Below are 25,572 nucleotides of genomic sequence, written 5' to 3'. Positions count from 1 at the left end.
TGAGTTTCTAAAAGTATTTAAAACAAAGCATGCAGTGCATTAGTACGTATCTTAAATTTTGCCAAGCCAGTTGGAAAGGTTGCTATTTGGCAGTAGCTAGTATTTTATTTATTCAGTGTTAGATTGTTGAAAAAGGAATGTGAATCTTGAATTGTTTTATTCTTTGAAAAATAATGTTTATGTGTTATAAACTTTTAGTTTGGCTTTTAAAATGGAGTGAGTACTGTATTGTTATCCCTGAGAAAACCCTTCAGTGTGCCATTGATAACGTTTATTTACAGAAGAAGAAGAGAACAGTGCTCCGGTGAAAGTGGAAGAACAAAGGAAGATGAGTCAGGATAGTGTTCATCACACCTCAGGTAATGAATTGTGTAGCTCCTTGGCAAACCTTATTTTGCTTTTGTTCACTTTCATTTTACCCACGTTCTTACTGTTCTAAAGATGTTTACACAGCTCCCCAAAGTTGGCTTGTTTGGCCTGGGTATCTTATAGCTGATAAGCTGCTTAGTCCCATTTAGGATGCATGAAAACCACTTGAGAAGGATTTATAAAGTAAGCCAATTTATACAAGGTATTCCTTCCTGAATTACTTTGTAATGACTCAATTAGCTTTCATTTCTGCACAAAGGAGATTTAGTTGCATAAATTAGCTTATCATCATTGAGGAAGTGTCACTGCTAAAGGACAGTTTATAGATACAACATGCAGTTGCTGTCAAACCTATAAGAATATAATATAGACATCTGTGTATACTTTGTGCTTGAGCAGAACAGACTTCTGCCATTCAGAGACTAACAGGGGACAACAAGTTGCCCAGGGGACTGGCAATGTAGACATCTCTGAAAAGGTCAACTTGACACAGGCTCTGACAATCGACCCACAGCTCTGTCTTCTTTGATAAAAATCAGATAAACTTAAGACCGCTAATTGATCTGCAGCCTGTTTAAATGTTGGCCATGCATATCTTCATTGCATATGATTAACACAGAAAGCAAATGAATTGGGTAAGAAATGCCAGAGTCCAGTGACAGCAGCTTAAAAATTGGAAAAGGACACTGGTGGCCTAAAAGGCTAGGAAGGATGTTTCCCTTATCCATTTCCACTTGGCACATATATCCCCAAGTACTAATTATGAATGAGACTGGAAAAATAATTGCATACACTCTGTGCAAAATCACATGATATGGACAACTTTTCTTGCTTGTTGTTATTTCCAAATAGCAGGAGATAAACCATATCTGTAGTGCAAGCATGAGGTTAGTTTTGATAAACCAGCAATTATTTTACACGGAAAGAAGAGAAAGACTGCCTTCTTATCAGGACTTTACACCTCTTCATAGCCACATGTCAGCTGGGGCAAGGTCTGCCATATCATCTCTGTGTCTTGCAAAAAGCTAGAGTTAGGGTCACCTTCCCCTCTCTGATATGTCCATACATCACTCTTTCAAGCTGTCAAGGCCGGGTGGACAAGAAGTGTGTGTTCAGGAAGTAGCTTTCCAGAGTCCTTCCTACTGTGACATGTGGAAAGGAAACAGAGGCCTGATTCTAGACCTGGACAGGAAAGCAGAAGTAGGTTGCTACAAAAGGTTTTGGTTAGTGTTTTTTCAGAAAGGAAGTGAGAACAAAATCATTACATGTTAGCACTCTAGTCCTATAAAATGCAGCTATAAAACACTGAGGCTTAGTGAAACCTTGAGGACTGTGTTCAATAGAAATTTAAGTATATATGTTTTGGGTTATGTATCATGAAGCTTCTACCAAAAACATGTAGTTTTCTTTTTTAAAAAATTTCAGTGTTGGTATAGAAAGTGGATACATACAGATGGTCCTTCCATAGATACAAATATTTTGGCTTAAAGCAATTGTGTTTTTCAAAAGCCCTTTTAAAGTAAACATCTCCCAAATTTTTGCCTTTGAGGGTAGGAAAAAAAAATCAGTTTTCCTCAAAGGAATGCAGTAAATAGATCTAGCCTTTCATGCAATAGCTATAAAACACTACAATAATTCTTATCTTTAGTGACATGAAATTCTTTTCAAGCAACAGTTTTAATGCTTTTGCATAGAAGTGACCTTTGCTCTTCCCTAGGCTGTCAAAGATGTAACACTAGAAGTTTGTTTGCCACGCAGGGCAGTGAGTTGACAAGGGTATTACTATCTTGCTGAGCATCACATGACATGAACTTCTAACCTTACTCAAGAATGTTATATATTTTTCACATTGACTGATTTTACTAAACCCCCCACCACAGACTTTTCTAATGTAAAGTATGTAAGCAAAAACAAAATTAATCTTGTGTTTCTTACAAGTTCCTTCATGTTCAAACTTATATATCTTGCAGTACGTGGGTGAGTATATATATAAAATAAAGATTCCATTTGATTTTGTTGAACATTATAGAATATGTTTACCTTTCTAAAATAGTTTTTAAACCTTGTAACACCAAAGGAGAGATTCTCCACTGTCTTATTCTCATATGTTTCACCCGTGGTCATCATGTTTTTCATCTTTGCAAAGTATCTCCTCTGTCTACGTGTTTCATAACAATTCTGTTAGCTTTGCCCAATGATCTCTTCTTGTATGTTTTTAAAAGCAGGAGTAAGAACATTGTTTTAATCTTTCACAGGCTGGCTAATTAATTTTTTTCCTTCTTACCTTCTTTTTTTAATCATTCATGCTTCTCAGGACAAGAAACATAATGGTTTTTTTTCTGTAATTTTGAAAATATAAATCACGATGTGGATAGAATAGGAAAATTAATCCATGTAGTAAAGACAACCAGACATAAATTTGTGCTTTAAAATACATGTTTATGACATTTGCCTCGTCCCATCTTTAAAAATACATATCTCAACTGGATTATTTTTCAGTGTTTAGGGGTGAACAGTGCTAACTTTTACAAACCTACTGTGCTTTTGAGGCTGTCTGTGCTGAATTTTTTGTGTATGTTTAGCTACACTTTAAATTTTAAAAAGTAAGCTAGAGGAGATTACTGCTCTCTAAGGAATAGGACCGTTCCTGATTTTTTGTGTCCAGATTTCATATCAAGAATTCAAACATTACTTCCCTGAGGGAGACTAAGGCTAATAAACATATACTGCCAGGGTTTTTTTCCCCCTACTTATGATTTTTCTGCTTTATAACTAGTATTGCATGCTGAAATAGATAGACTAGTAAATCATACATGTATGTAGCTGTGTGACATAAACAAATTATTCTTTAACAGAGCTCTCATATGGGACACAAAAATGAGGTTGGTCTTTGGGTAACATCATCATCAAGATTATAGAAAGCACAGTTGAAAATGCATCTTTTTCCCAGTATTGCCAAATCGCTAGCTCTGTTGCCTCTTTACAGCAGTGAGATTTAATGAAATGCTCATGATGCACATCTAGGGAGAGATGCATCTTGCACACGGTGGGGGTCTCTCTTCCCCTCATGTGCTCCTGTAACTCCCATTAGTGTTAATGGGAGTTTCAGCAAGCGTTATCGAAGGGAAGAGAGACCCCAAAGTGATAAGGATTATGTGTTAGAAATCACCATATACTTTTCCTTCTTTCTCTCCCCTCCCCTTTGAGAATCTATTGAATGAAAAACTATTGTAAGTGAATCTGAAAAACAGAAGAGCAGCCTGGACAGCTGGGGAACCCAATGGGACAACATAGCTAAGCCAAAACCTCTACTCTAGTTTTTAGCCCAAGTTTTGTTTCTTCCACTTTTTTGGAGCAAGCCTAAGGCTGAGCAGCATGGGGAAGACAGACTAAAGAAACCAGCCATTTAGATCCTTTTACCTCCTGGCCAGTTACTGTGGGGGAAGGCCTTGCATGTGAAATGATGTCATCCTCTCTTTGCTCTAATTCCCTGACTTTTAAACTGACACTGACGGACTGCAAGGGGCACAACATTTGACCCATTTACCAGTTGATTTAATCTGACTAGAATGTTTCAACTTCTAAATCTCTATTTGTCTAAATAAGTGGTTTTTAAAGGAAATCAGTCACTTTATTATTAAGTGATTTTTTTTCTTTTAAAAAAATTGACAATATTTGAAATTATCTGGCCAGCTGGAGTGCCCTCTAGTGTCCATTTTTAGAATTTACTTAATATATGCTTTGGGGAAAAAAATGTAATGAAGAGTGGCCACAAGCATTGTTAGTGCTTGGTTGGATTCCCAAGCTTGTATACATCCCTGCTGGTATGTGATGAGTGCTCAAATGCTAGTGTGGAGAAGTCAATAAAGTATCTGTCTCTCCCACTGCCTCCTCCTTTCTCTTCCTCCTTCTCTCCCCACTCCCATTGTCCCTCATTCTCTTTTTTAATTCTTAGAAAACAAGAGACAAAATTTAATAGAGGGATTTTGCTAGGTTGTATATTTTCTAGTCCATCTTTATTTTCTCATAAGCGAAAAGTAGCATTCTATTTCCTAAACATTCAGACTCCATATTATTCAGATTCTCCATTTTTGGGCCTTAAAATATTTCATATATTAAAGAGAATTTTAAAATTTTCTAGTAAACTTAACACTTTGTATAAATCACAAAAAATGTGTAATAAGATGAACACCCTAATGACATGCTAATGTGACTAGTTGTGTTGGAATCACCAAAAAGTCTGCTGTTTGAGAGCCATGTAACAATACTGAGATGACAACTCTGGTCCAGCATGTGTCTCCACAGTTATCCCCTCAGAATTCAAAGATGACATTCCAGGAATGGAAGTTGTTAGCATGTATATATTCTGCCTGGCTAGTGAACACACGGACATCTTATTGATATTACTTGCATTCTTTTTGTGTTAACTCATCAAAACTCAATTATCATGAAATTAAAAACAGGAAACAGTTCTTAGTGTAACAAAAGCGTCTAGTGTGTTTAACTGTGTTCTGTGTTTCAGGAGATGCGCACTATATAAGTGACAAAGCATTTATTACCCATTTATTGTGGTATTACAGAGTGGAAAGTGCTAAATAATCAATCAGTTAATGGTCTGTATGGCAGTTTGAGCACATCACATCCATTGTGCTTATGCTGTTAGAAGGATGAGCTGATACTCCAGTGTATGTTGCATGTTTATTCAGAGCCTAATGTCGTAAACTGGGGCTGACAAAAATCTGTTGAAAAATGCGGCTTCAACACTGGCAATTTCAAAGTTGCTAAAAAATGTCAAGGATAACTTTGGCTTTGGGTACGAATGTCCCTAAGGAAAATTGCTGCAATTACTCTTTATACTGTTCCACGTAGTTGTCTTTCATTAACTAGCTCTAGGGTTTCGTATTTTTTTTTTTTTAATTTTGGTTCCTTAGTTTTGGTTTTATATTTGTACATTAGCTCCTTTACTATTAATATTTTCATGAAGTGTCTCAAATTCTGTGAGATGGTTATTTCACAGAGCCTGTCACATCTCATGGATATTGCTCATTGTGAGGTGTGGCAGACACATCTTCAAAACATGTTGCAAGTGGGCTTAGGTTTGTTTTTTAAAATAAGTGGGAAGCAACTTTTAGGTGCTGGTTTGATGACAGCATATAGCAATTACAGATTTTAGATGAAAGGCGGAAAAAGAAAAGCCAAAATTCAAAATCGGATCTTTTTGCAAGTGGTCTTAAGAGGATAGCGAGGCATAGGATTCATGTGGATGTAATAAAATATTCGTTTACTCAGGACAGAATTTTTTTAGACTTTTGGTGATCTGGGGCATCATTTAATTTCTATTGGTTTATTTTGAAATGAGGGATTATTACATGAAGGCCCTAATTCATGCTTTCTCTTTCTTCTTCCTAGGGGATAAGAGCACTGATTATGCTAATTTTTACCAGGGATTGTGGGATTGTACTGGAGCTTTTTCTGATGAGTTGTCATTTAAGCGTGGTGATGTGATTTACATTCTTAGCAAGGTAAGAAGATACCCCAAAATGACATTTGTAAAGAGGGAATACAAAGGTCGATTTTTAATGCATTTGGATTTATAGCGCTAGGGAAAAATGCCAATTGGAATTCTTCTAGGTCCTTGTTAACAATTGGGAGTTCACAATAATTAATTATTTTGTCAAGTGAAATGTAATCAAATTTTAAACACAATCAGATAACAGGATTCAACTTAGCAGTGTGTTTACCTATCACTTCAGCCCTTGGCTGACATCCACCTACTGCCTTCTCCAGAAACAATATACTTATGTGAAAGTTAACATTGTAATGTATTAGATTATTTATTATGTTTTTCTTTCCTCTTCCTTTTTATTCTTCTGTGTGCTTATTCTGATTTTGTCTGCCATTCACTACTGGAAACACTATGTTTATAGAACAAGTTTTTCATCTTTATGTAAATACATTGGGTGTTCCGGCAATTTAAAAGCAATGCTTTTCTATTCAGACAGGCTTAGGTAATTTTTTAAGTTGTTTAGCGTACTATATTTGTAAACAAAATGGCAAAGTATAATTCTATAAACCTGTCTTTTTATATATATATGTGTGTGTGTGTGTGTGTGTGTGTGTGTGTGTGTATGTGTGTATATAAATTCTTGTATCTGCTTCTTAAAATACTGGATTATTCAGAATCTTTTTGTCCTTAGATCTAAAAGTCAAGTTTCTTATCGTGATTATACTTCTGTTAATGTATATGAGCTCCCTTAATTTTCGTATTTTAATTTCCCCTATTGTAATATGGGGATTTAAAAATTTCCCTCTGTCTACTTACAAGACTACTTTAGAAACAAAACAATTGAAATATAACTAGAAAAATGTTAAATCATAAGTCTAGAAGGTTGATGTGGCTTCTTTCTTGATTAGAGAAATATTTTGGACTTTTCAGAGAGATGGTATGACTTGTTACATGCAGAAGACAATTTGGAAAGAAGGTCACATACTGAATTTTAACACTAGATGGCTGGTGCATAAAATCATAACACAGAGAATCATCGAATGTTACAGTGATGAGTCTCCATGATGATAATCTAATTCTTGGTTTTATAGATGAAGGAACTTGGGTCAAGAAAATGCTAGAGTCATGACTTGAGCTGTGTCTTGACTCCCAGACCAGTGCTTTTTCCTTTGTTTTCTTTCCTGTGCCCCTTCCTTCCTTCCTTCCTTCCTTCCTTCCTTCTTTCCATCCATCCATAATAAAGCACCTGCAGTGTGCCAGGACCCATTCTGACAACTGTGATAAAATAAATAAAGCCAACTGGGATAATTGCTACTTAGGGTGCCCAAAGCTAAGGCTGGTCACTTTATTTCTCTCAGTCTTCTGCTCATTAGCATGGGATTTTGTTACTGTTGTTCCAGAAAGATGTTTTAGGTTCTTGGACGCTATAGATAGTTACGTCACAACTCTTGATTAAGTCTGTTATTGAGCATTAAATTGTCCTGAGTTAGGATGACAGCTTTTTGAGTTAATTACTTAATAAAGAAGTCAAACTGATTAGTTTCAGCTCCTGTCAAGAAACTTTCTTGGAATCATTCCTAAATTTATATAGCTCACAGTCTTTTTAAAACCAATTTAGCTGCAATTGTGTATAAAACTAAAACGTTGATTAGATTTCACTTGCAAGTTCAGATTATAGGAGTGAGTGGCATATAGCCATTATACTCCTTTTGTAAATATGAAATTTATAAAGCCCATGTGGATCTATGTGTAAAACCTTCTTTTTGAATCAGGTTGTCTTTGTTGCTGAAAGCCTAGGTAGAGCACCAGCTTCCAGAACTGGCTGTGAAACAAGCAACCATAGGCGTATCTTATTTCTACTGTTGCCTCAGGAAAAAATTTTTGGTTAACATGAAATTAAAAGTATAATCATAGGTGTGTATCATACTTTTAGGATTCCGAAGGAGGCAGTTCCTATTTTGTGTAAACTAATTTTATTTGTGAAGCCTGATTGGAGAACAAAGGTTAAAGGTGTTCCAGCCCATGGAAGGCACTTACTTCCATCTAACATTTTTAAATGCTATTATTTGGGAGAGAGCTGATCAAAAGTACTTCCTCTGCTAGTGTTTTGCAAGGCTTGAAGTTTCACCATCATGATCATATTTATTAAGGGCCTTCTAGAGATGAGTAATCTACCCAGGGTTCATTTTGGTGGTTGAAAAAAGAGCCAAGAAAGAAGACCGTGTTAGCCAGCACATTATTACCTTTGGCTGAATAAGGTTCAGTGTTCATCATTACCCAGCTGTGGACCTAGTGGAATCAACCTGGTAAATCTTGGTGAGGGTAAAAAGGAGAGGACATTTAGCTTTCCCTTGATGAGATTTGGACATATTCTGGGCTATTGATGGGTATCTTGGCTGCGAGTAGACAGGTTGCTTTGGGTTGAGTATATGTTTGTGAAGACTTACTTCCCCACCTTCCTTCAGACAGATTCAGCTAGGAATCTCTTGAGACTTTCTAGTAGTCTTTACTGACTTGGCGTTCCAGTTTTATCAAAACTTTGGCAAACTCAGACTGTAAGTTAATACCATAAATTCATTTAATATGTGAATAACTGCAATTTTGAATGCTTGATATTATAACAAATTAAGTACAATTAGTATAGAAATCACTAGCGTTTTTAGATGCCTCGCAATGTGTTTAATTGAGTTTCTCAGAGTTATATTTAGATTTTGTGACGATGGGGTGAAATTTTACCTTTCAGTTTTATTTTTTCACACCATCTAGTGGCTCAGAATGAGTGGTGCAGGTAATTGCAGCTATTGTACACAATCAAAATGGTGTCATAAATTCAACTTTAAATCCAGCTATGGGTTATTACTTTCCTATTTCATGTCAATAAATTATTAGCATTAGTCATGAAAAACTTTGTTCATCGTTCTGAATTAAATATAGAAATTGTATATATAAAGAAGAATACATTTTAAGGATTCTGAAATAGTATTTGTAGAGATATAGAAAATGTGTACTTTGTAAAGAAATTAATGCCATGACTTGTCTATTAATAATAAATAAGACAATTTAAAAGATTTTAAAGATATGCAGCTTTCTTTTAGTAATGGACTCATTTATAATTTGAAATACCAAATTATCACTGTTTGATTTATCCTGTAGAAGTGTGTCAATTCTGAAAATATTCTTTAAAAAGGCAACACAAAATAGTTTAAGAAAAGATGCATACTTTCAATATAAATTAACATTTAGACAAAACAAGAAATAAAATCCTATGCATTATAATGAAGAGTGTTTTAATTTTATTTTTTTGTTTGTTTGTTTATTTGTTTGTTTGAGATGGAGTCTCACTCTGTCGCCCAGGCTGGAGTGCAATGGCACGATCTCGACTCGCTGCAACCCTCGCCTCCCAGGTTTAAGCGATTCTCCTGCCTCAGCCTCCCAAGTAGCTGGTACTACAGGCGTGTGCCACCACACTCAGCTAATTTTTGCATTTTTAGTAGAGATGGGGTTTCACTATTTTGGTCAGGCTAGTCTGGAACTCCTGACCTCAGGTGATCTGCCCGCCTTGGCCTCCCAAAGTGCTGGGATTACAGGCATGAGCCACTGCGCCCGGCAAATGTTTTAATTTTGTAAATGTAATGGCAGAAAAACATTTAACTAGCTTGGGGATTAGGTTGTTTTCACTTAAAATCACTATAGAAATATAGTTTTATTTGAAAATTCAATATATTGTCTTCTGTTTTGCAAGAAAGCCTTGATGGAATGTTAGCTGTGCTCAGTCAACCTGGGGGTGATTTATTTATTTTAGACCTCTTTTGAAAGTTATACAAATCTTAGCCTTTATTTTTTATTTTTCTTCCGGTGCAAATCAAATGTTGCAATAAAGAAAGAAGAGTAGGCAGATAACTGTGCCCTTTCCCCTTCCCTTTTTAACATTTTCCAATTAGCAGCTATCATGTGACCCCTGGCTGAGATAGCCCCTCCTTCAAAGTGTCCAGCATTTTCTTAGGTTTCACCTTTGAACCTCACTAATAATAAATCTAAACACCACCTGCCTTAAAAGGCAAGCCAGTAACTTTTTGCTTTATACTTCTATTCACATAGGGTTGCTACTATTTTTTTTTTTTTTTTTTTTTGAGACGGAGTCTCGCTCTGCCGCCCAGGCTAGAGTGCAGTGGCCGGATCTCGGCTCACTGCAAGCTCTACCTCCCGGGTTTACGCCATTCTCCTGCCTCAGTCTCCCGAGTAGCTGGGACTACAGGCGCCCGCCACCTCGCCCGGCTAGTTTTTTGTATTTTTTTAGTAGAGACGGGGTTTCACCCTGTTAGCCAGGATGGTCTCGATCTCCTGACCTCGTGATCCGCCTGTCTCGGCCTCCCAAAGTGCTGGGATTACAGGCTTGAGCCACCGCGCCCGGCCGCTGCTATTTTTTTATGTGTTAAAATTAAAAGCTTCAGTAGTTCAATAGAGATTTGGAAATCTCTTTTTTCTCTTAAAAAATGGAGCAAATTTATAAAGACTGATGAAAGCAGAATTTGTGATTTTAATGACAGTTGCATTGTTAATGAATTAACAATTGGTTTCAGATACATTTGATGGGGGAACTCATATTTGAGATAGAAAACCTGTATTTCCTTAAGAAATTGGGTTGTTTAAAATAATGCTAACTATTTTTATTAGTTTTCATTTCATTTTTACTACCACTAAATAAAACAGGAACATAATATTATAGCTAATAGTATTTTCCTAGAAGCATGTTTGTGAAATTTTATCATTTTAATAGCAGGATCCAGATTATATAGCAATAGGTATATTCCGAGGTCCCAAATGCCTTTTTGATTATGTTATTCTATCTTGCTCTTCTGGATTTCTGTCCTCGGTTAGTTTATCTTTCAATCTGTACTCATCAATAAATTGCTAACCACATTCCTATACTTACTTTTAAAGCAATAAATTATTTTTAGAGATTTAATAACAGGCAAGCTGCACTTCAGAAAAGAGGCACACTCTGATATTAAAAGAAAAATGAGAGTTAAGAATTCTGGAATATTTTATCTAGTCTAGGGCATATGCGACTAGCTTTGCAGCCTTTGAGAAACTTTTTATTAAGTCAAACACAGGAAATGTAGGTGAAGACTGTGGTCACCAGTGTACAATAAAAGGGTACTTTTTGGTGTATATTGGTTGGAGTTTCAAGCTGTACCTCCTTCTATATCTGGTTGACTTTTTCCAGTGATTGGTGAATTGTGACTGTCATTGACCATTTGCTTCTCATTGTAAGAATGTAAAGATTAAATTACTGTGGCTTTTCTTGGCTTCAAACCAATGCTAATAAATGCAAGTCTTGTTGCGCTCTACTGGCAGAGGGAAATAAGTTACTTTTTAGCTGCCTTAGTTTTTCATTTGTAACCATATGACCCAGTGTGCCACAAATAGCATGGCCAACTGCTGCAGAGTAACTAGGACATCTGAATATGGGACATGCATTGTTGACACTAAGCTAGCTCCAAAATGTTATATTTTATAGCCTTTTGATAAGAAGTAGTGTTTGTATTCGTGCTTGCATTTGTTTGGTCTGATGACATTTAGTTTGTATGTTGTCAGTATGGATGTATGGTCTAGGGCACAGTGGAAACATTAACCAGGCCAACCTCCTATTTAGTACCCATCTCCTCCTAGTAGTGAAAAGCAGTTTATGGACACAACACCATGTCAGAAAATGTTCTAGTTCTACTCATAGGACTCCTCATGTTATCTATTTGTGAACAACATGCTTAAGTACTTCCCTACTTTCTCTTACATAAATTGGAGGAAACATTCCAGAAAAATGTTGGCAGATGAAAGCAAAAGGTACTTATAGGAGGCAGGCTGGCAGCTTCAGCCCTTGCAATGGCCTGAGAGGTACAGGAAAAGTCAGAAGGCAGTGTCAGAGAGGCAAGGTGAGCAGAGGTGGCAGTGGGGAGGGCTGCTTTGGAAAGGAGCCCACCTGCAAGGCCTATGTGATTTACTTTAGCATGAATAACCAAGAGTTTGGCAGCAGCAAAACAAAACCTTAAAGAAAAGCACTATGTTGATATATTTTTTTAAATTCTCAGTTGAACAATTCATGATTTCAGCCTTGAAAATCAGAAACTCCCTCAGTGTGTATGGCATACTTTCACTCTTTTGATATGTCTTCTTCCTCATCCCTTTAGAACATGGAGCTAGATATTCCAGGGAAATCATTCAGCATAGAGACTAGACTACTGATTAAGAAAAGTTTGGGTCGATGTTTAGTAAATTATAGATAAGTGACAGATGTTCATCACTGAGTATTCAGCTATCAAGGAACAGCCAGCATACCACGTGTTTTGGCTCACTCCTGTAATCCCAGCACTTTGGGAGGCCGAGGCGGGAGGATCACTTGAAGTCAGGAGCTCGAGACCAACCTGGCCAACATGGTGAAACCCTGTCTCTACTAAAAATAGAAAAATTAGCTGGGTGTGATGGTGCGCACCTGTAGTCCCAGCTACTTGGGAAGCGGAGGCAGGAGAATCACTTAAACCCGGGAAGTAGAGGTTGCAGTGAGCTGAGATCACACCACTGCACTCCAGCCTGGGTGACAGAGCATGACTCCATCTCAAAAAAAAAAAAAAAAAAAAAGGAACAACCAGTTAAAATTGTAATAAATAAAATGTTATATTCCTCAAATACTTGTTCTCTTTGGAAGATAAGATTATTTTTGGAAGAACAGGGTGGAGACCTGCTCATAAAAATCAGATTGCCTTATAGTGCATCCCAAAGTACTCTGTTTTTTTGTTGTTGCCATAATACTTTGCTATACCAATTAGTGGGCAGGGATGGGAAGAGGGAATGAAAAAGTGTTTATTGAGCATTTACAATGTCCTGTTCTAGGTACTTAATATGCTTTCACACATATAATTAATATAATAACCCTGTGAAATAGATGGTGTTATAATTTTACAGATGAGGAAACTGATGCCCAGTAAGGTTATCATGGAAATTATCTGAGGATACGCAGCTATTAAGTGCCTTCTCCAGGTATCAATACAGGTCTGATCCTTAAGCCTTTTCTCTTTCTACTTTGCTACACTTAAGTGGGACTTGATTAGGACTTTAACTTATTTTCTATATCAGAGGTTAATTGTAATTATCACATCCCAGTTCTAAACAGTGAGCCATGTTATTGACAGTATCTTTTACATAATTAAATCTTGTATGGATGGTCAAAATTATTTCATCTTCTAATCAAATATTTGGTGAACACTCATGCAAAGTACTATTTTGAGCAGGATCCAGAAAAGCCACAAACTTTTATTCAAGGAGACTGCAATTAAGTCGAAGAAAAGACCAATGCATAAAATAGATAATAGCAATAAAACACAATGTAGGGTATCAGTGTTGTAGTCCTGGAGAATCCCAGAAAAAAGGGAAGTCAGTAAATACTGGAGTAAGTAAGTAAGGAAAGATTCATAGGAAATGGAACTTGAACTGGAACTTTATGTATGAATGGAGTTTATTCATTTAACAAATATGAATGCATATTTTCTGTGTCTATTACATATAAAACCCAGAAGAACAGCTGTGCTATGGAAAGGGGTGGATGGCCCTATTGATGAAAGGAGAGCATAGAGCCAATAGACATCATTGATTCAGGATCACTTCTTTTTTTTTTTTTTGAGACAGAGTCTCGCTCTGTCACCTAGGCTGGAGTGCAGTGGTGCAATCTTGGCTCACAGCAACCTCTGCCTCCTGGGTTCAAGCGATTCTTCTGCCTCAGCCTCCCAAGTAGCTGGGATTACAGGCTCTTGCCACCATGCCCGGCTAATTTTTTGTGTTTTTAGTAGAGATGGGGTTTCACCATGTTGGTCAGGCTGGTCTCGAACTCCTGACTTTAGGTGATCCTCCTGCCTCGGCCTCCCAAAGTGCGGGGATTACAGGCATGAGCCACCACGCCTGGCCAGAATCACTTCTCTTTCCTTACCTTGGAGAATGGTAGGCAGCCAGAGAAACCCTGTGAGAAACCAAGTCAACCCGATGTTTCCAAGTTAGTTTTTCTATAGCAACTTACACCACTTTTCCCTTATCTTCTCCTATACCTTTTGTGTTAACCACACTCTCAACTACTTACTCTTCCCTGAACACAGCACATTCTTTTATCTCTGCAGGCCTTCATGCCTTCCATGTATTGCTCCTTTCATTATTCCTTCTGGAGTCTCAGCCCAGCTGTCACTTTCTATGTAAAGCCTCTCAGATCCTGCTGTAGGATTAGTTGCTTCTCTTTTTACACATTTTTCCCCCTCTTACCTAACATTCAATATGATGATTACCTGTTTCTCTGGCTTTCTGTCTAAACTTTGAACTTCTTGAGGTAGACACTATGTCTTAAGTATTTTTGTATCCCAATATGTTAACAGTATGGCAGGTAGATGTTTACTATGCGTTTACCAAAATACAGTTAACAATAGGAAATAATCCTGACTTCTTAAAAGAACTTAGAATGATAGGATCATAGAGTGAGGGGGACCTTAGTGCTAAGCCTTCACTTATAGATAAATAAATCGAGGCTCAACATAATAGAGGAAAAAGAAATAAAAGCCCAAAGGAAAAATGGACCACTCCTATAGAAACATCAAAAGACAATGGTGTTTCTGCGGTTGTACTTCCACCTTGGCCCTGAACTTCTTGGTAGCCAAACCAAAAAAGGGAGAGATGGGAGCTAGTAATTTCTTTCAATCGTAAAGGAAGGATGTTGGCTTTCCCCAGCACTGGCTACTTAAATGTTCTCACATGAATTTCTAGAATCTGCCCTGAATATCTGACCTCAACAACTTTATATAAATAAGGGCATAAGTAGCAGGTTTTGCCCCCAGCAAAAACTTTTCATAGTAAATATAATAAAAGATTTTATAAAGGTAATTCTGTGAAGGTCCAAATATATAATAATTAGGCTTATTGATTTATATTAAGTACATAACTGCACTGTTGTAGAGTCTCAATGAAGAATATAGACAAAAAAATCATCCCTGAAGAAACTTTGGGATCACCCAAGGTCACAAAGCTAGATAGCAACAGAGCTAGGATGAGACTCTGTATCTTCTGAGAAGATAAGAAGAAGGAGCTGAAAAAAACCAGGAGATTTTCCATTCTACCTGTCATACTATTTTTTGCCTTTGCAGAATTCTGTCTTAACTTCTTTCAGTGCTTACAAGTAAATTAAACTGAATTCATTTTTTCCAAGAACTGGAATTAGTTGGTCCCTGTTCCAATGTGGACAAATACCTTTCTGAACATGGGATTTAAGCTTTTTAGACAAGGCATATCCCATGTAGTGCATCTGAAAACATGGTGGCAACAGCCGGCCACAGGTGGGAACAGCATGCTCCTTCAGATCGCCCACTCAGCTACACGTAAATGCCTCAGAACAAATGCTTGTTTAGTCACTACTGCAATTCTTTAACTATGTCTGATATACACAAAATAAAATATATTACTATTGGAAATTACATTTCTTCAGAAAATATTTAGGATAGTCAACTGGTGCATCATCCCAAATGAAGACTTAGTCTATTTCATCATCCAGTACGTATTTATGGAACATCTTTTATATGTCCTGCAGTGGGAGGCATACAGTTAAGTGCACGTCCTTCCCCTGATCTTAATGAGTTTGTACTTTATTTTAGTTGAAGGAATAAAACTAATGTACGTAAAATCTACTGAGGAATAAATGCTTGGCTTGAAATGAGAGATATAAATGTGGATTAGCTAATTCAGAGAAAATTTCATGACAACTGAGTAACTTGAGTCAGGTCTTAGTCATTGGACAGGATTTGGCTGAGGGAGAGGAGATGTCTCTGGGAAGCGAGCACTACATACAGAGGTAGAATGAGTGTAGTGCAGAAGGTTGTACTGTGCCGGCTAGAACAGTGACAGGAAAAGGTTGCTAGCAGGGTGGAAACAAGCTAAAGTCTATAGTTAATGCAGTGGAGAGTTAGTATAAGTTCTTGAGCAGCAGGGTAAACTGATGAAAAGAGTTCCTGGAAAGAACAGAGAGGCAGCATTGATAATACAGTAATCCAGGGCAAGGTGATGAAGGCCTGAATTAGTGGTGCCAGTGAGAATAAAGTGGAATGGGTGAACCTGAGAATAGTTAATAGAGTCATGTATCGGTGGGTAAAATACTGTACACTGTATACCAAAGTCACTCTCTACTGAGCATGACATGATCTTCTTTGCCTAACATTTTCTGCGATTCATCAGTCTGAATGTCAGTTTTTACTCTATGGTATTGTAACTGTCGACTTTGTAGAAAATAGAATTAAATATATCATGACTCAGGGATATAAACTAAAATTTGTTATGAGAATTAAATTCTTACCGTCAGCTTCCTTGTCTTTGTCTCTCTTGCTTTAAAAATGGAGTATACAATGCAAGGAGGAAAAACAGTACCACTAGGGAACTTAGTGTCTTCAGTCAGGTTCCTGAATGGTGGTGCTCAAACATCATGGAGGTCCTTAAAGATTGTGCTAGTTTCCGGCCGGGCGGTGGCTCAAGCCTGTAATCCCTGCACTTTGGGAGGCCGAGATGGGCGGATCACGAGGTCAGGAGATGGAGACCATCCTGGCTAATACGGTGAAACCCCGTCTCTACTAAAAAATATGAAAACAACTAGCCGGGCGAGGTGGCGGGCGCCTGTAGTCCCAGCTACTTGGGAGGCTGAGGCAGGAGAATGGCGTAAACCCGGGGAGGCGGAGCTTGCAGTGAGCTGAGATCTGGCCACTGCACTCCAGCCTGGGTGACAGAGCAAGACTCCGTCTCAAAAGAAAAAAATAAAAGATTGTGCCAGTTTCCTCATTTAACAAGTTAGGAATCTAAGATTCAGGTAGTTAATGTGTGGATAGTAATAGTAAAACACCGAGGTTGTGCAGTTCCTGTTGTGCATTTTAAAGATAACCTTTTGAAACGATGTATGTATGAGAAATGAGAGGATTCTTACAAAGTTTCTAATCAGAGTTAATAAAAAAGAGACTGAAGGGGTAGCCTTGATGAAAGTATTTATACACTTTAAATAGGTATCTAGTCTTCATAGTACTACAGTGTTTATGAATAAAGATATCACAATGAAGAATACTTGGAAAACAACAGTCAAGTCCATTGGTTCTTAAACTTGCTGTATTTTATATTTTGTGAATAAAATTACTTTCGTTTTCACAAAAGGCTGGTGTGTTTTGAAGCACAGATACATGTTTGGAAAAAGGACACAAATTTTTTTTTTTTTTTTTTTTTTTTAGGCGGAGTCTCGCTCTGTCGCCCGGGCTGGAGTGCAGTGGCCGGATCTCAGCTCACTGCAAGCTCCGCCTCCCGGGTTTACGCCATTCTCCTGCCTCAGCCTCCCGAGTAGCTGGGACTACAGGCGCCCGCCACCTCGCCCGGCTAGTTTTTGTATTTTTAGTAGAGACGGGGTTTCACCGTGTTAGGCAGGATGGTCTTGATCTCCTGACCTCGTGATCCGCCCGTCTCGGCCTCCCAAAGCGCTGGGATTACAGGCTTGAGAAAATTTTTTTAACATTGCAAACACCTGTTGCTTTCAAATACATCGGTAACTAATTTCTGAAAGGGTTAGTACATTATTAAATCTTATTAATGTTTTAGGTTGCTGTTAAGTCAGCATTCTTTTACCATATCATTGGCAGAAAGTGGATTAACATACTCGATAAATGACAGTCATGGTGGAAAAAGATTTCAGTAAATGTTGGGGCCTTATTTAAGTGTAAAATAATATTCCAGCAGAGAAAGAAGATTTAGTTAATGAGTAAATACTACTGTTATGTTGGATAAAGTCTCTGTTTCACTTTATAATAACTAGTCCTTTTTCCTGCCTTCTTACCCAGTCACTCTTACTGCTCAATAAATATTAATGGAGGCCTAAAATTTCAACTACAAAATAAAACAAACAAAATGATTATAATGATATGAAAATTGAAAACATGGGAGTTAGATCACAAGCATTCACTACCGCCTTACGATTATTTTCTCAGATTACTGGGCAAGTTTGGCTTTTGTTTGCTTCTTTGATTGCCACACTACATTTTGCCTTGAAGCCATCCATTTTGCAGATACTGAATTTCTTTTGAGTACTGTTTTTATACAATAAGCATCACTACACCTCTGGATCTTGATAGCATTACTGCAGGAGGAGAAAGCAGCTTTGTGTTAGTAATTACCTAACATTGTCAGAAGCTGACTGCAGGCCTCTTTCTAGTGATAACAGAATAACCGCATAATGTAGCTTTATAGCACATGATTAATAGAAAATAATTACACGTCCTACAAAGGGATGCAATATTTCTTATAAATTGACTAGAATGGTTTCCTGTAGATTAAAGGACTCTTCATTATTTTATCAGTCCTCCTGAAGTACAGTCACTTGCCTATGTTAGCATTTCAGTTGATGTTAAGAGCTGAATAGGTGAAGGATACCAGATGGCAGACCTCCTTGTACCTGAGACCCTGTGTTCCATAAAGATTACATGATGCTTCCTAACCTTTCAAAGATTTAGACAACAGCCTGGTATGGCTTGTCTTTTTATTTTTTGTTTGCTAAGAAGGTAAAGTTTGAGAGTTTTCCTTTTTGTTTTTTAAATGATGCACCTGTGACTTTATAGAACAATACTATAATTAGTTTGTGGACTGGAAAACAACATTGTATCAGTTGGATTATTTTCCACTGTAAGTAATATATGATTCATAATCACATTTGTTTGGGGGTGGAAAAGAGAAAAGGCAAAGACAGGCAGATTTTCTTTTTCAGAAGGAAACCTTGTATGATATTGAATGTTCAGGCCAAAGTTTAGAATACTGTACTCCAAGAAGCGTTTTCATTCCAATTTATAGGCAGCAAATGGTTTAATTGGGATTCATGTTGCTCAGGAGGCTCATACAGAGAATGATAATGATAAACGTAAAAAGCTCCTGTGTTTGCAGTCTTGTCAACATACTCTAATGGCTGCAGTGTAAATCCATAAATTTGCCTCCTGTATTTTTACCTCAGTATATTTGATCATAATGCATTAATTCCAAACAGGAATATAATTTGCAATTCTTTACAAATATAAGGTAATAAATATTCTGGTTTTTAGTTTTACCTTTTCTGATTTAAATCTGATATTTTAGAGTATTTTTATGAAGTGTATATTTCCTGTGTTTTTCAATTATTTTAAATTAAGTGAAGCATTTAAGATTATTTTAGTCTAAACCTTTTTTCTCCCTAGAGTGTTACTTTTAAGGGATTTGTTCATAGTTGATTAAGCTCCTCCCTGCTGTTTACCACTATGCTTTCTAGTTAATAAATCTTACTATTCTACCATAGCACAGAATTCTCTCGACTGTGAAGTCTGCCCTTGTTGATGTGATTTCTTGGGAACTAATTTCTTAAATTTGGGTGTGAGTAGCTTTTTGAAAATGATAACACGCCTTTAGTTGATAGCACAGACTATGACCAAAGTAGAATATTATAAAGTAATAACTTTCTGGCTTGTAATTTGAATTGAAGCATTGACCCCCAGATTGAGGGCCATTCTCTGGAAGCAAGTGTAAGCCAATAACATGTCCTCTCATTGAATGTTTTCTATGTCTGTCATTGCGGAGCAGGGGGCTAGTTCATTTTCTCATTCCAAATAATCAGTTTAAAAATCTTACATTAGCATTGAGTAAGAGCTTTAACACTCAGACCTACCCTGTCAGTTATCCATTTTGAAATCTTACAGTAGTCTGTGAAACTGTTAAGCACGATGTGTTTTTTAAGCATTAGGCTCTAATTGTATTCATTGCCTTAAAAATAGAAAAGGGCAGTTTTATGAGGTACCTATTAAGATATAATGGTTGCTAATCATGACTTTCAGTAAGTTAGTATTTTCTTCTGATAAATATTCCTGCATAGATTATAGCCATCATTGGGTTCTGGGCATCAGAGTATCCTCGTTGCTTAGTTGTCCACTGAGTTCACACTATCAGTGAACTTTAAAAGTTTAAAACTTAAAATCTTGAGTTTACTGCCTCACAAGCCAGAGCTGTGCCCTCAATAGAATAACAATTGCAGGAGTGGTCTTTTCTCCCCTCTCCCCCTCCACTTTGTTCTTCCAATAAACCTAATCCTGATACTGCCCACTGTTTGAAAAAGTGCCTATGGATTTTATCCTATAATCTCTCTATTGATAGACTACATATCAATACATACACACTAATGTAATGCTACATTTCTATTAAAGAATTGCATAATTTTCCTTTCTGATGGTCAATAGCATACTAATCAATACAAATGTTAAGTCTGTACTAGTATTAACATTCCCTCCCCACATATAACTCAATATACATATGCACATTTATCTATGACTCAGATGCTGGAAAATCATAACCTGTTAAATTACTTTTGGGATTGATGTTAAAAATTTATCTTATATGAAAAATTAAATTTGAGCACTACAGTGCTTGTGAAGAGTATTGCTTTTGGAAGATATTATTCTTGAAACTTGTAATTCATTTTACTTTGTTTGTATCTCACTACACATAAATACATTTGAGATAAAAATACATTAGTCAATCTGGCAGACATATGAGACCGGTTATGGAGTATTCACAATGCCTAAAGCAGTGGTGTGTCTGTCAAAGGAGGAAAAAGTGGGAGAAAAGGAGGCATAGGTTTTTTTATCTCAGGTTGCAAAGTAAATGCAGAGGTGACTCATCAACCACTCTGTTTTAGAGCTAGATTAATATTTTGCCTTTATAACTTGCGATACTTTTATTTCCTATTGATCTTCCACTATAAGGGTGACTCTAACACCACCTTTAAATTCCTTCTACCTATCCTTTATCTAAGGTAGTTTATGGTCAATAATAAAGGAATAATAAATGCCTTAGGGAAACTATTTTAAAGGAACCTGTTTGTGAATTATTTTTTAAGCATTTTTTTGGGGGGTATTATTAGTGTTTCCTTATTCTCTAATTTATCTGTTAAAGTGTGTATATTAGATTTTCTTGAGAAGGGGCAGACCTCTGTCAACCTTCTAAATCATTTTAGGTCATATAAGTTTAAGAAATAAGTAGTTTATTGTAAAAAAAAAAAAAAAAATTTATCCTTGCTAGATGATAAGCTTCTTGAAGGCAAATATAATAGCTTAAGGATCCTGGCTTTAACCTTCTATAGTCTCTAAAGGTGTCCCTAGGCTTTGTGGAGAGAGGGTGTCCCCGAGAGAAGGCTTCCTGAGGTAGTTTCATTTTCTAGGTTTTCATCATGAGTGATTGTTTCTGTGCCCAGTAATAAACAGGCTTTGTGTTATACCTTAATTTAAATCGTTGCCTAACAGCATTTTAAAGTGTCCAGAAACAAAAAGATGAAAATGTTTACATTTGCAGCTCAAGTTCTTTTAACTTTATAAATAGAAATAACATTTCTAAGAAGTTGCATACAAACGACATTGTACTTACACCAGTCTAAAGGTTAATATTGCATATTGTTTTCAATTAGGAATACAATAGATACGGCTGGTGGGTAGGAGAAATGAAGGGAGCCATTGGCTTGGTGCCTAAAGCCTACATAATGGAGATGTATGATATTTGAGAGTCCTGGGTAAGTACATTTTAATCCAATATTCTGTAATAGCTCATATGTTCTCTTGGTCTCTTCGTTATGAGTCTTTGCCTTTTTAAATGTCTTTAGAGTTTTCTGATAACACAAAGATTGTGCCTCCAAGTCTTTTTTGTTTTATTTGATCTGGTTTAATTTTTAAAATAAGAATTTTTTAAATAAAAACTTCATGGAATTTACTTTGGAAATGAATAGATTATTTAGAGAAAGTTCCTTAGATAGTAACCAGCTGTTTTCCCAAACTTCCTCCTTTTCAGTAAAATACCACTTTTATGGCCTTTCTGAAGAGCTGAATTGACAAAATGTTGAGTAAAAATACATTTTTCCTTGACTAAAAGTGTAATTTTTTTAAGCAGGAAAAATCAAGTTTCAACTGAATCAAAAATTAAAATGCAGCTTTCCCTTTCTTCTGCAGAAAAGGAAAATTCTTCTGCTTGTCTGCAAATGCTTTGGATTTAGAAGTGTCATGAAAGCATGGGTGACAGCTCCTAACCTCTTCTTGTTTTGTTAAACATTACTTGTCTTTAACTGTTATTTTGTGCAGTCGCTCATTAAAATATTCCTCTGATGTGAAATTAAATGAAGGGTATTAATGTAAATTAGATGCAACCAGTAAAGTTGTACCTGTTGCTATTTTGCAAAGAAATAATTATAGTTTTTATTTACCCATTTGATCTGTATGAAGAATTCATCACTATTTTATACATACCGTGTAGTCTACTATAGTATAGTAGGCTACTCTTGCTACTTCTGGTGTGAGTTGTAGTGTTTCTTAATCATTGGAAATCAATTATTTTTAGACTGTAGTATATAATTTCATAGCATTTTAAATTTAATGTATCATGCAAGTTTTTTTGGTTGATGCTAAATAATGTGGTTGCTAAACAAAGAATGCTAAAGAATGTTCAAGCTTTGTAGGTAACTTTATTGTTATTATTTATTTTCACACATTTACTTCCTATAGCCACAAGAAAGAAAAAATGATGGAGTTGCAAATGGCAGTGTGCTGTCACCTGCAACACAAGTACATACCAGAAGTATGACTCATGCAAAGCATTTTACCATACAAATATCCTGGTGCGATGATGGGCCTGGCAACATTTTCTACTGTACTTTTGTTTAAATTCAATGAAACAAAAAATTCATGAGAAATTCCATCCTACCACTAACAAAATGGTATAAAGAATCTCCCAGCCTGGCCAACATGGTGAAACCCCGTCTCTACCAAAAAGTAGCCAGGTGTGGTAGTGTGCGACTGTAGTTCCAGCTACTTGGGAGGCCGAGGCACGAGAATTGCTTGAGCAAAGGAGGCAGAGGTTGCAGTGAGCCAAGATCGCGCCACTGTACTCCAGCCTAGGTGACAGAGTGAGACTCCATCTCAAAAAAAAAAAAAAAAAACCAGAATCTCAATGTATTCTCAAAGTAAAAAGGCATAACCAAGCACTCTCTTATCTTGCCTTATTGCTATGCTATGTACGTCCCACTGCAGAACAGCAGATTTGAGACTTTTCTATATATTTCAGAGCACTGAAAAGAAAAGAAGAGTTTGGAGAGTAGAGTGTAGAAATCCCAGTGGTAGCAGGTACCAGCAGGTGAGCAGAAAGGTAGTTTTAGCCTGACATTTGAGTTATACTCTGTGCTGCCTGAGCAAGATTTATAGAATCATATAATTACCTTTTCATGTATATTTGAAATCAGAGGTGTTTAAAATGTCTATGAGATACCAATATAGCCTTAACATATGTCAAAATACATTGCTGATTAATTATTTGGAATACACATAAACTCCTAATATTGAATCATTACTTATCAGGTATTATCTTTTGGAACTTTTCAATATCTTTGCTTTATAAAGATTCTAACCATGCATCTGAGCTGGTAATATTTTAAAATCTCCATTATTTGTGTAAAACTGTTTATAAGCAGTGTTTGAGAGGGTCTGTTTTACCATTATCCCCTCAGTATCATGATCATCCAATCTCAAATGTAAAAAAAAAAAAAAGGAATTTGATTTTAGGGATTGTGAGTAAACAAGTTTATATATATAGACATTGTGAAGTTAAAGTTTTCAGAAATTACATTTGTGCAGTTGTTACCTTTTCCTCACGTGGTGTCATTGAAATAGACTGAAATCATCTTGGCAAAAGTTGGACAACCAAAGACGAATTTAGTGGACTGGTTTTCAAAACTTGAGCAGCTGAGAAGCAAAAGCAGTTGTTTTCTATGACAATGTAGCCTTTGTGGATTTGGGTTTGTGCTTTGGGCTGAAAAGAAGTTTTTAGTCCTAGGCCAGTAGATGGCAGCAGCTTTTCATTGCAGACAAAACCACTTGAAACCCCTCCCCCATGGCACAAACTCGCCCATGATGGAAAGTGTTTAGATTTCTGCCTCCTTTTACAGTTAATCCAGGAGAGGGAGTCCTTTGCCAACTGATGACCAACAGTTCCAAGCCAGATAGTCTCAAGAACAGTGACAGTACAGAAATAAGGTGTTATTTCTGTTCAGAACTCCTCCGGCCTTTGTTCTTTTAAAACTTGAATGTAGGTGGGAGACATAGGAAAGGAAACAAAAGACTTAAAACTGGAGTGACAGGACAAATAATCATTACTTTCAATTCATGACTGCTTTATATTCATTTGATGAAATCATTTGTATACAAACCAGGGAGAAACTTTTCTTTATACCCTTGACGATATATCACATACTCTTCAAGATCATAATAATATCATTAATATGAATTTAAACAACATGGCTTGTTAGAAAATACGCTAATTGCTATGGTCTCATTATGTTTGCTTAGCTTTTATTTGTTTCTCTGTGAACAGTTAGAGAGCTAATTTTTTTCAAAGGTGATTGTAAGTCATATTTTATATAGCATTTTGCTTGATTATTTGCTCTGTACTGAATTTGTACTCTATTGCCATTAGATCTTACAATAATGTTCCACTCTGCAAATTTTTAAGGTTCAAATAAAGTTTAATTGTTTGCAAACTGTTATGATGCTAATAATTCAACAGCCTGCTGTGTTACTAATGAAATTACTTTGTTATGATTAATTTGGAAAATAGTGTGTTGATTGTAGTAATTAAGCACAACAAGGTGAAGTAAATGATTCTAATGCCATCTGGCCTCCAAACTGAATGAAGAAATGAAATAGGGCTGTCATCTGAATTTATTCAAAGAAGTAAGGATAATACAAATGACTTTCATTGCTTTAGGATTTACACTTAACACAGCTCACTCCATTCTATTTTTGTCACTTTGTTGCATATGACACTTTATTTTATGGAAAAAGAATGTTGTTTAGTCCAGCAAGTGTTTTGAATACTTTGTTTTATTGTAAGCTGATTATTTTTACTGTGTGCTAATTTAATTACAGATAATTATGTAAAGTATTATAGGACCATGGGAAAAAAAAATCACTTTTCAACCATGTGTAGGTGAAATCTATATATGTAGGATTTCATTTTTGTTTTATGTTTTGTTTTGTTTCACTTTTGCTATCGGTACACAACCACTTTGAATAGAGCCTTGCACAAAGAGTAGGGCATCCATTCAAATATTTCTTAAACGTGTACAAAGGCTCACTCTTGGTTCTTATGATTTCTACTTTTTATATAATTTCATGTAATTTCTGCACCCTGCTACTTGCTACTCTTTCATAAACTGGTACTATCCAGGGTCATACTTTAAAATAGAACTGAGTTATATATTATGGATTCAGATTTGCAGTTCAGCCGTTAGAAGAAAATTAACCCTAATATGCATGTTGTTTAAGAGCTTGAACTTCATCAGTGAGACTGAGTGAAGCATTATGAGAATTTTTAAGTAAAGTTCTAAATTTCAGATAAATCAATCATTTGTATTTCATTTGTTGGAGTTACAGACACACACCATATAGAGATCACTTTTACTTATCTTGAGTTTAGTAGGTTCATGAATATTGAAAAGCAATCCACATGGTAAAGAAAGAGGTGGTGAAGAGTGGAGATGAAAACATGATCAAGATATGGAAAACACAGCTTCACTCAAAGGTTGAAAGAATACTTTGTGTGTGTGT

At 36.3% G+C, this 25,572-nt stretch overlaps 1 protein-coding gene across 1 annotated transcript in view; it reads left to right on the top strand.

Moving 5' to 3' along the window:
- The window catches only part of SKAP2 (src kinase associated phosphoprotein 2), a 203,405-nt gene extending 178,902 nt beyond the window's left edge, over nt 1-24,503 (top strand). The window contains exons 10-13 of the mRNA XM_033194401.1: nt 282-359; nt 5,779-5,891; nt 21,393-21,494; nt 21,928-24,503. Coding sequence (XP_033050292.1) covers nt 282-359; nt 5,779-5,891; nt 21,393-21,485 — 284 coding nt within the window. The 3' untranslated portion in view covers nt 21,486-21,494; nt 21,928-24,503. The remainder of the gene's footprint in view (nt 1-281; nt 360-5,778; nt 5,892-21,392; nt 21,495-21,927) is intronic.
- The last annotated feature ends 1,069 nt before the right edge of the window (nt 24,504-25,572 follow it).

This window comes from Trachypithecus francoisi, unplaced genomic scaffold, assembly GCF_009764315.1.
Source record: "Trachypithecus francoisi isolate TF-2019V2 unplaced genomic scaffold, Tfra_2.0 Lachesis_group4, whole genome shotgun sequence".
Classification (NCBI taxonomy): domain Eukaryota; kingdom Metazoa; phylum Chordata; class Mammalia; order Primates; family Cercopithecidae; genus Trachypithecus; species Trachypithecus francoisi.
Note: the sequence above shows the minus strand (reverse complement) of the source record. Positions and strands in the feature narration are given on the sequence as shown.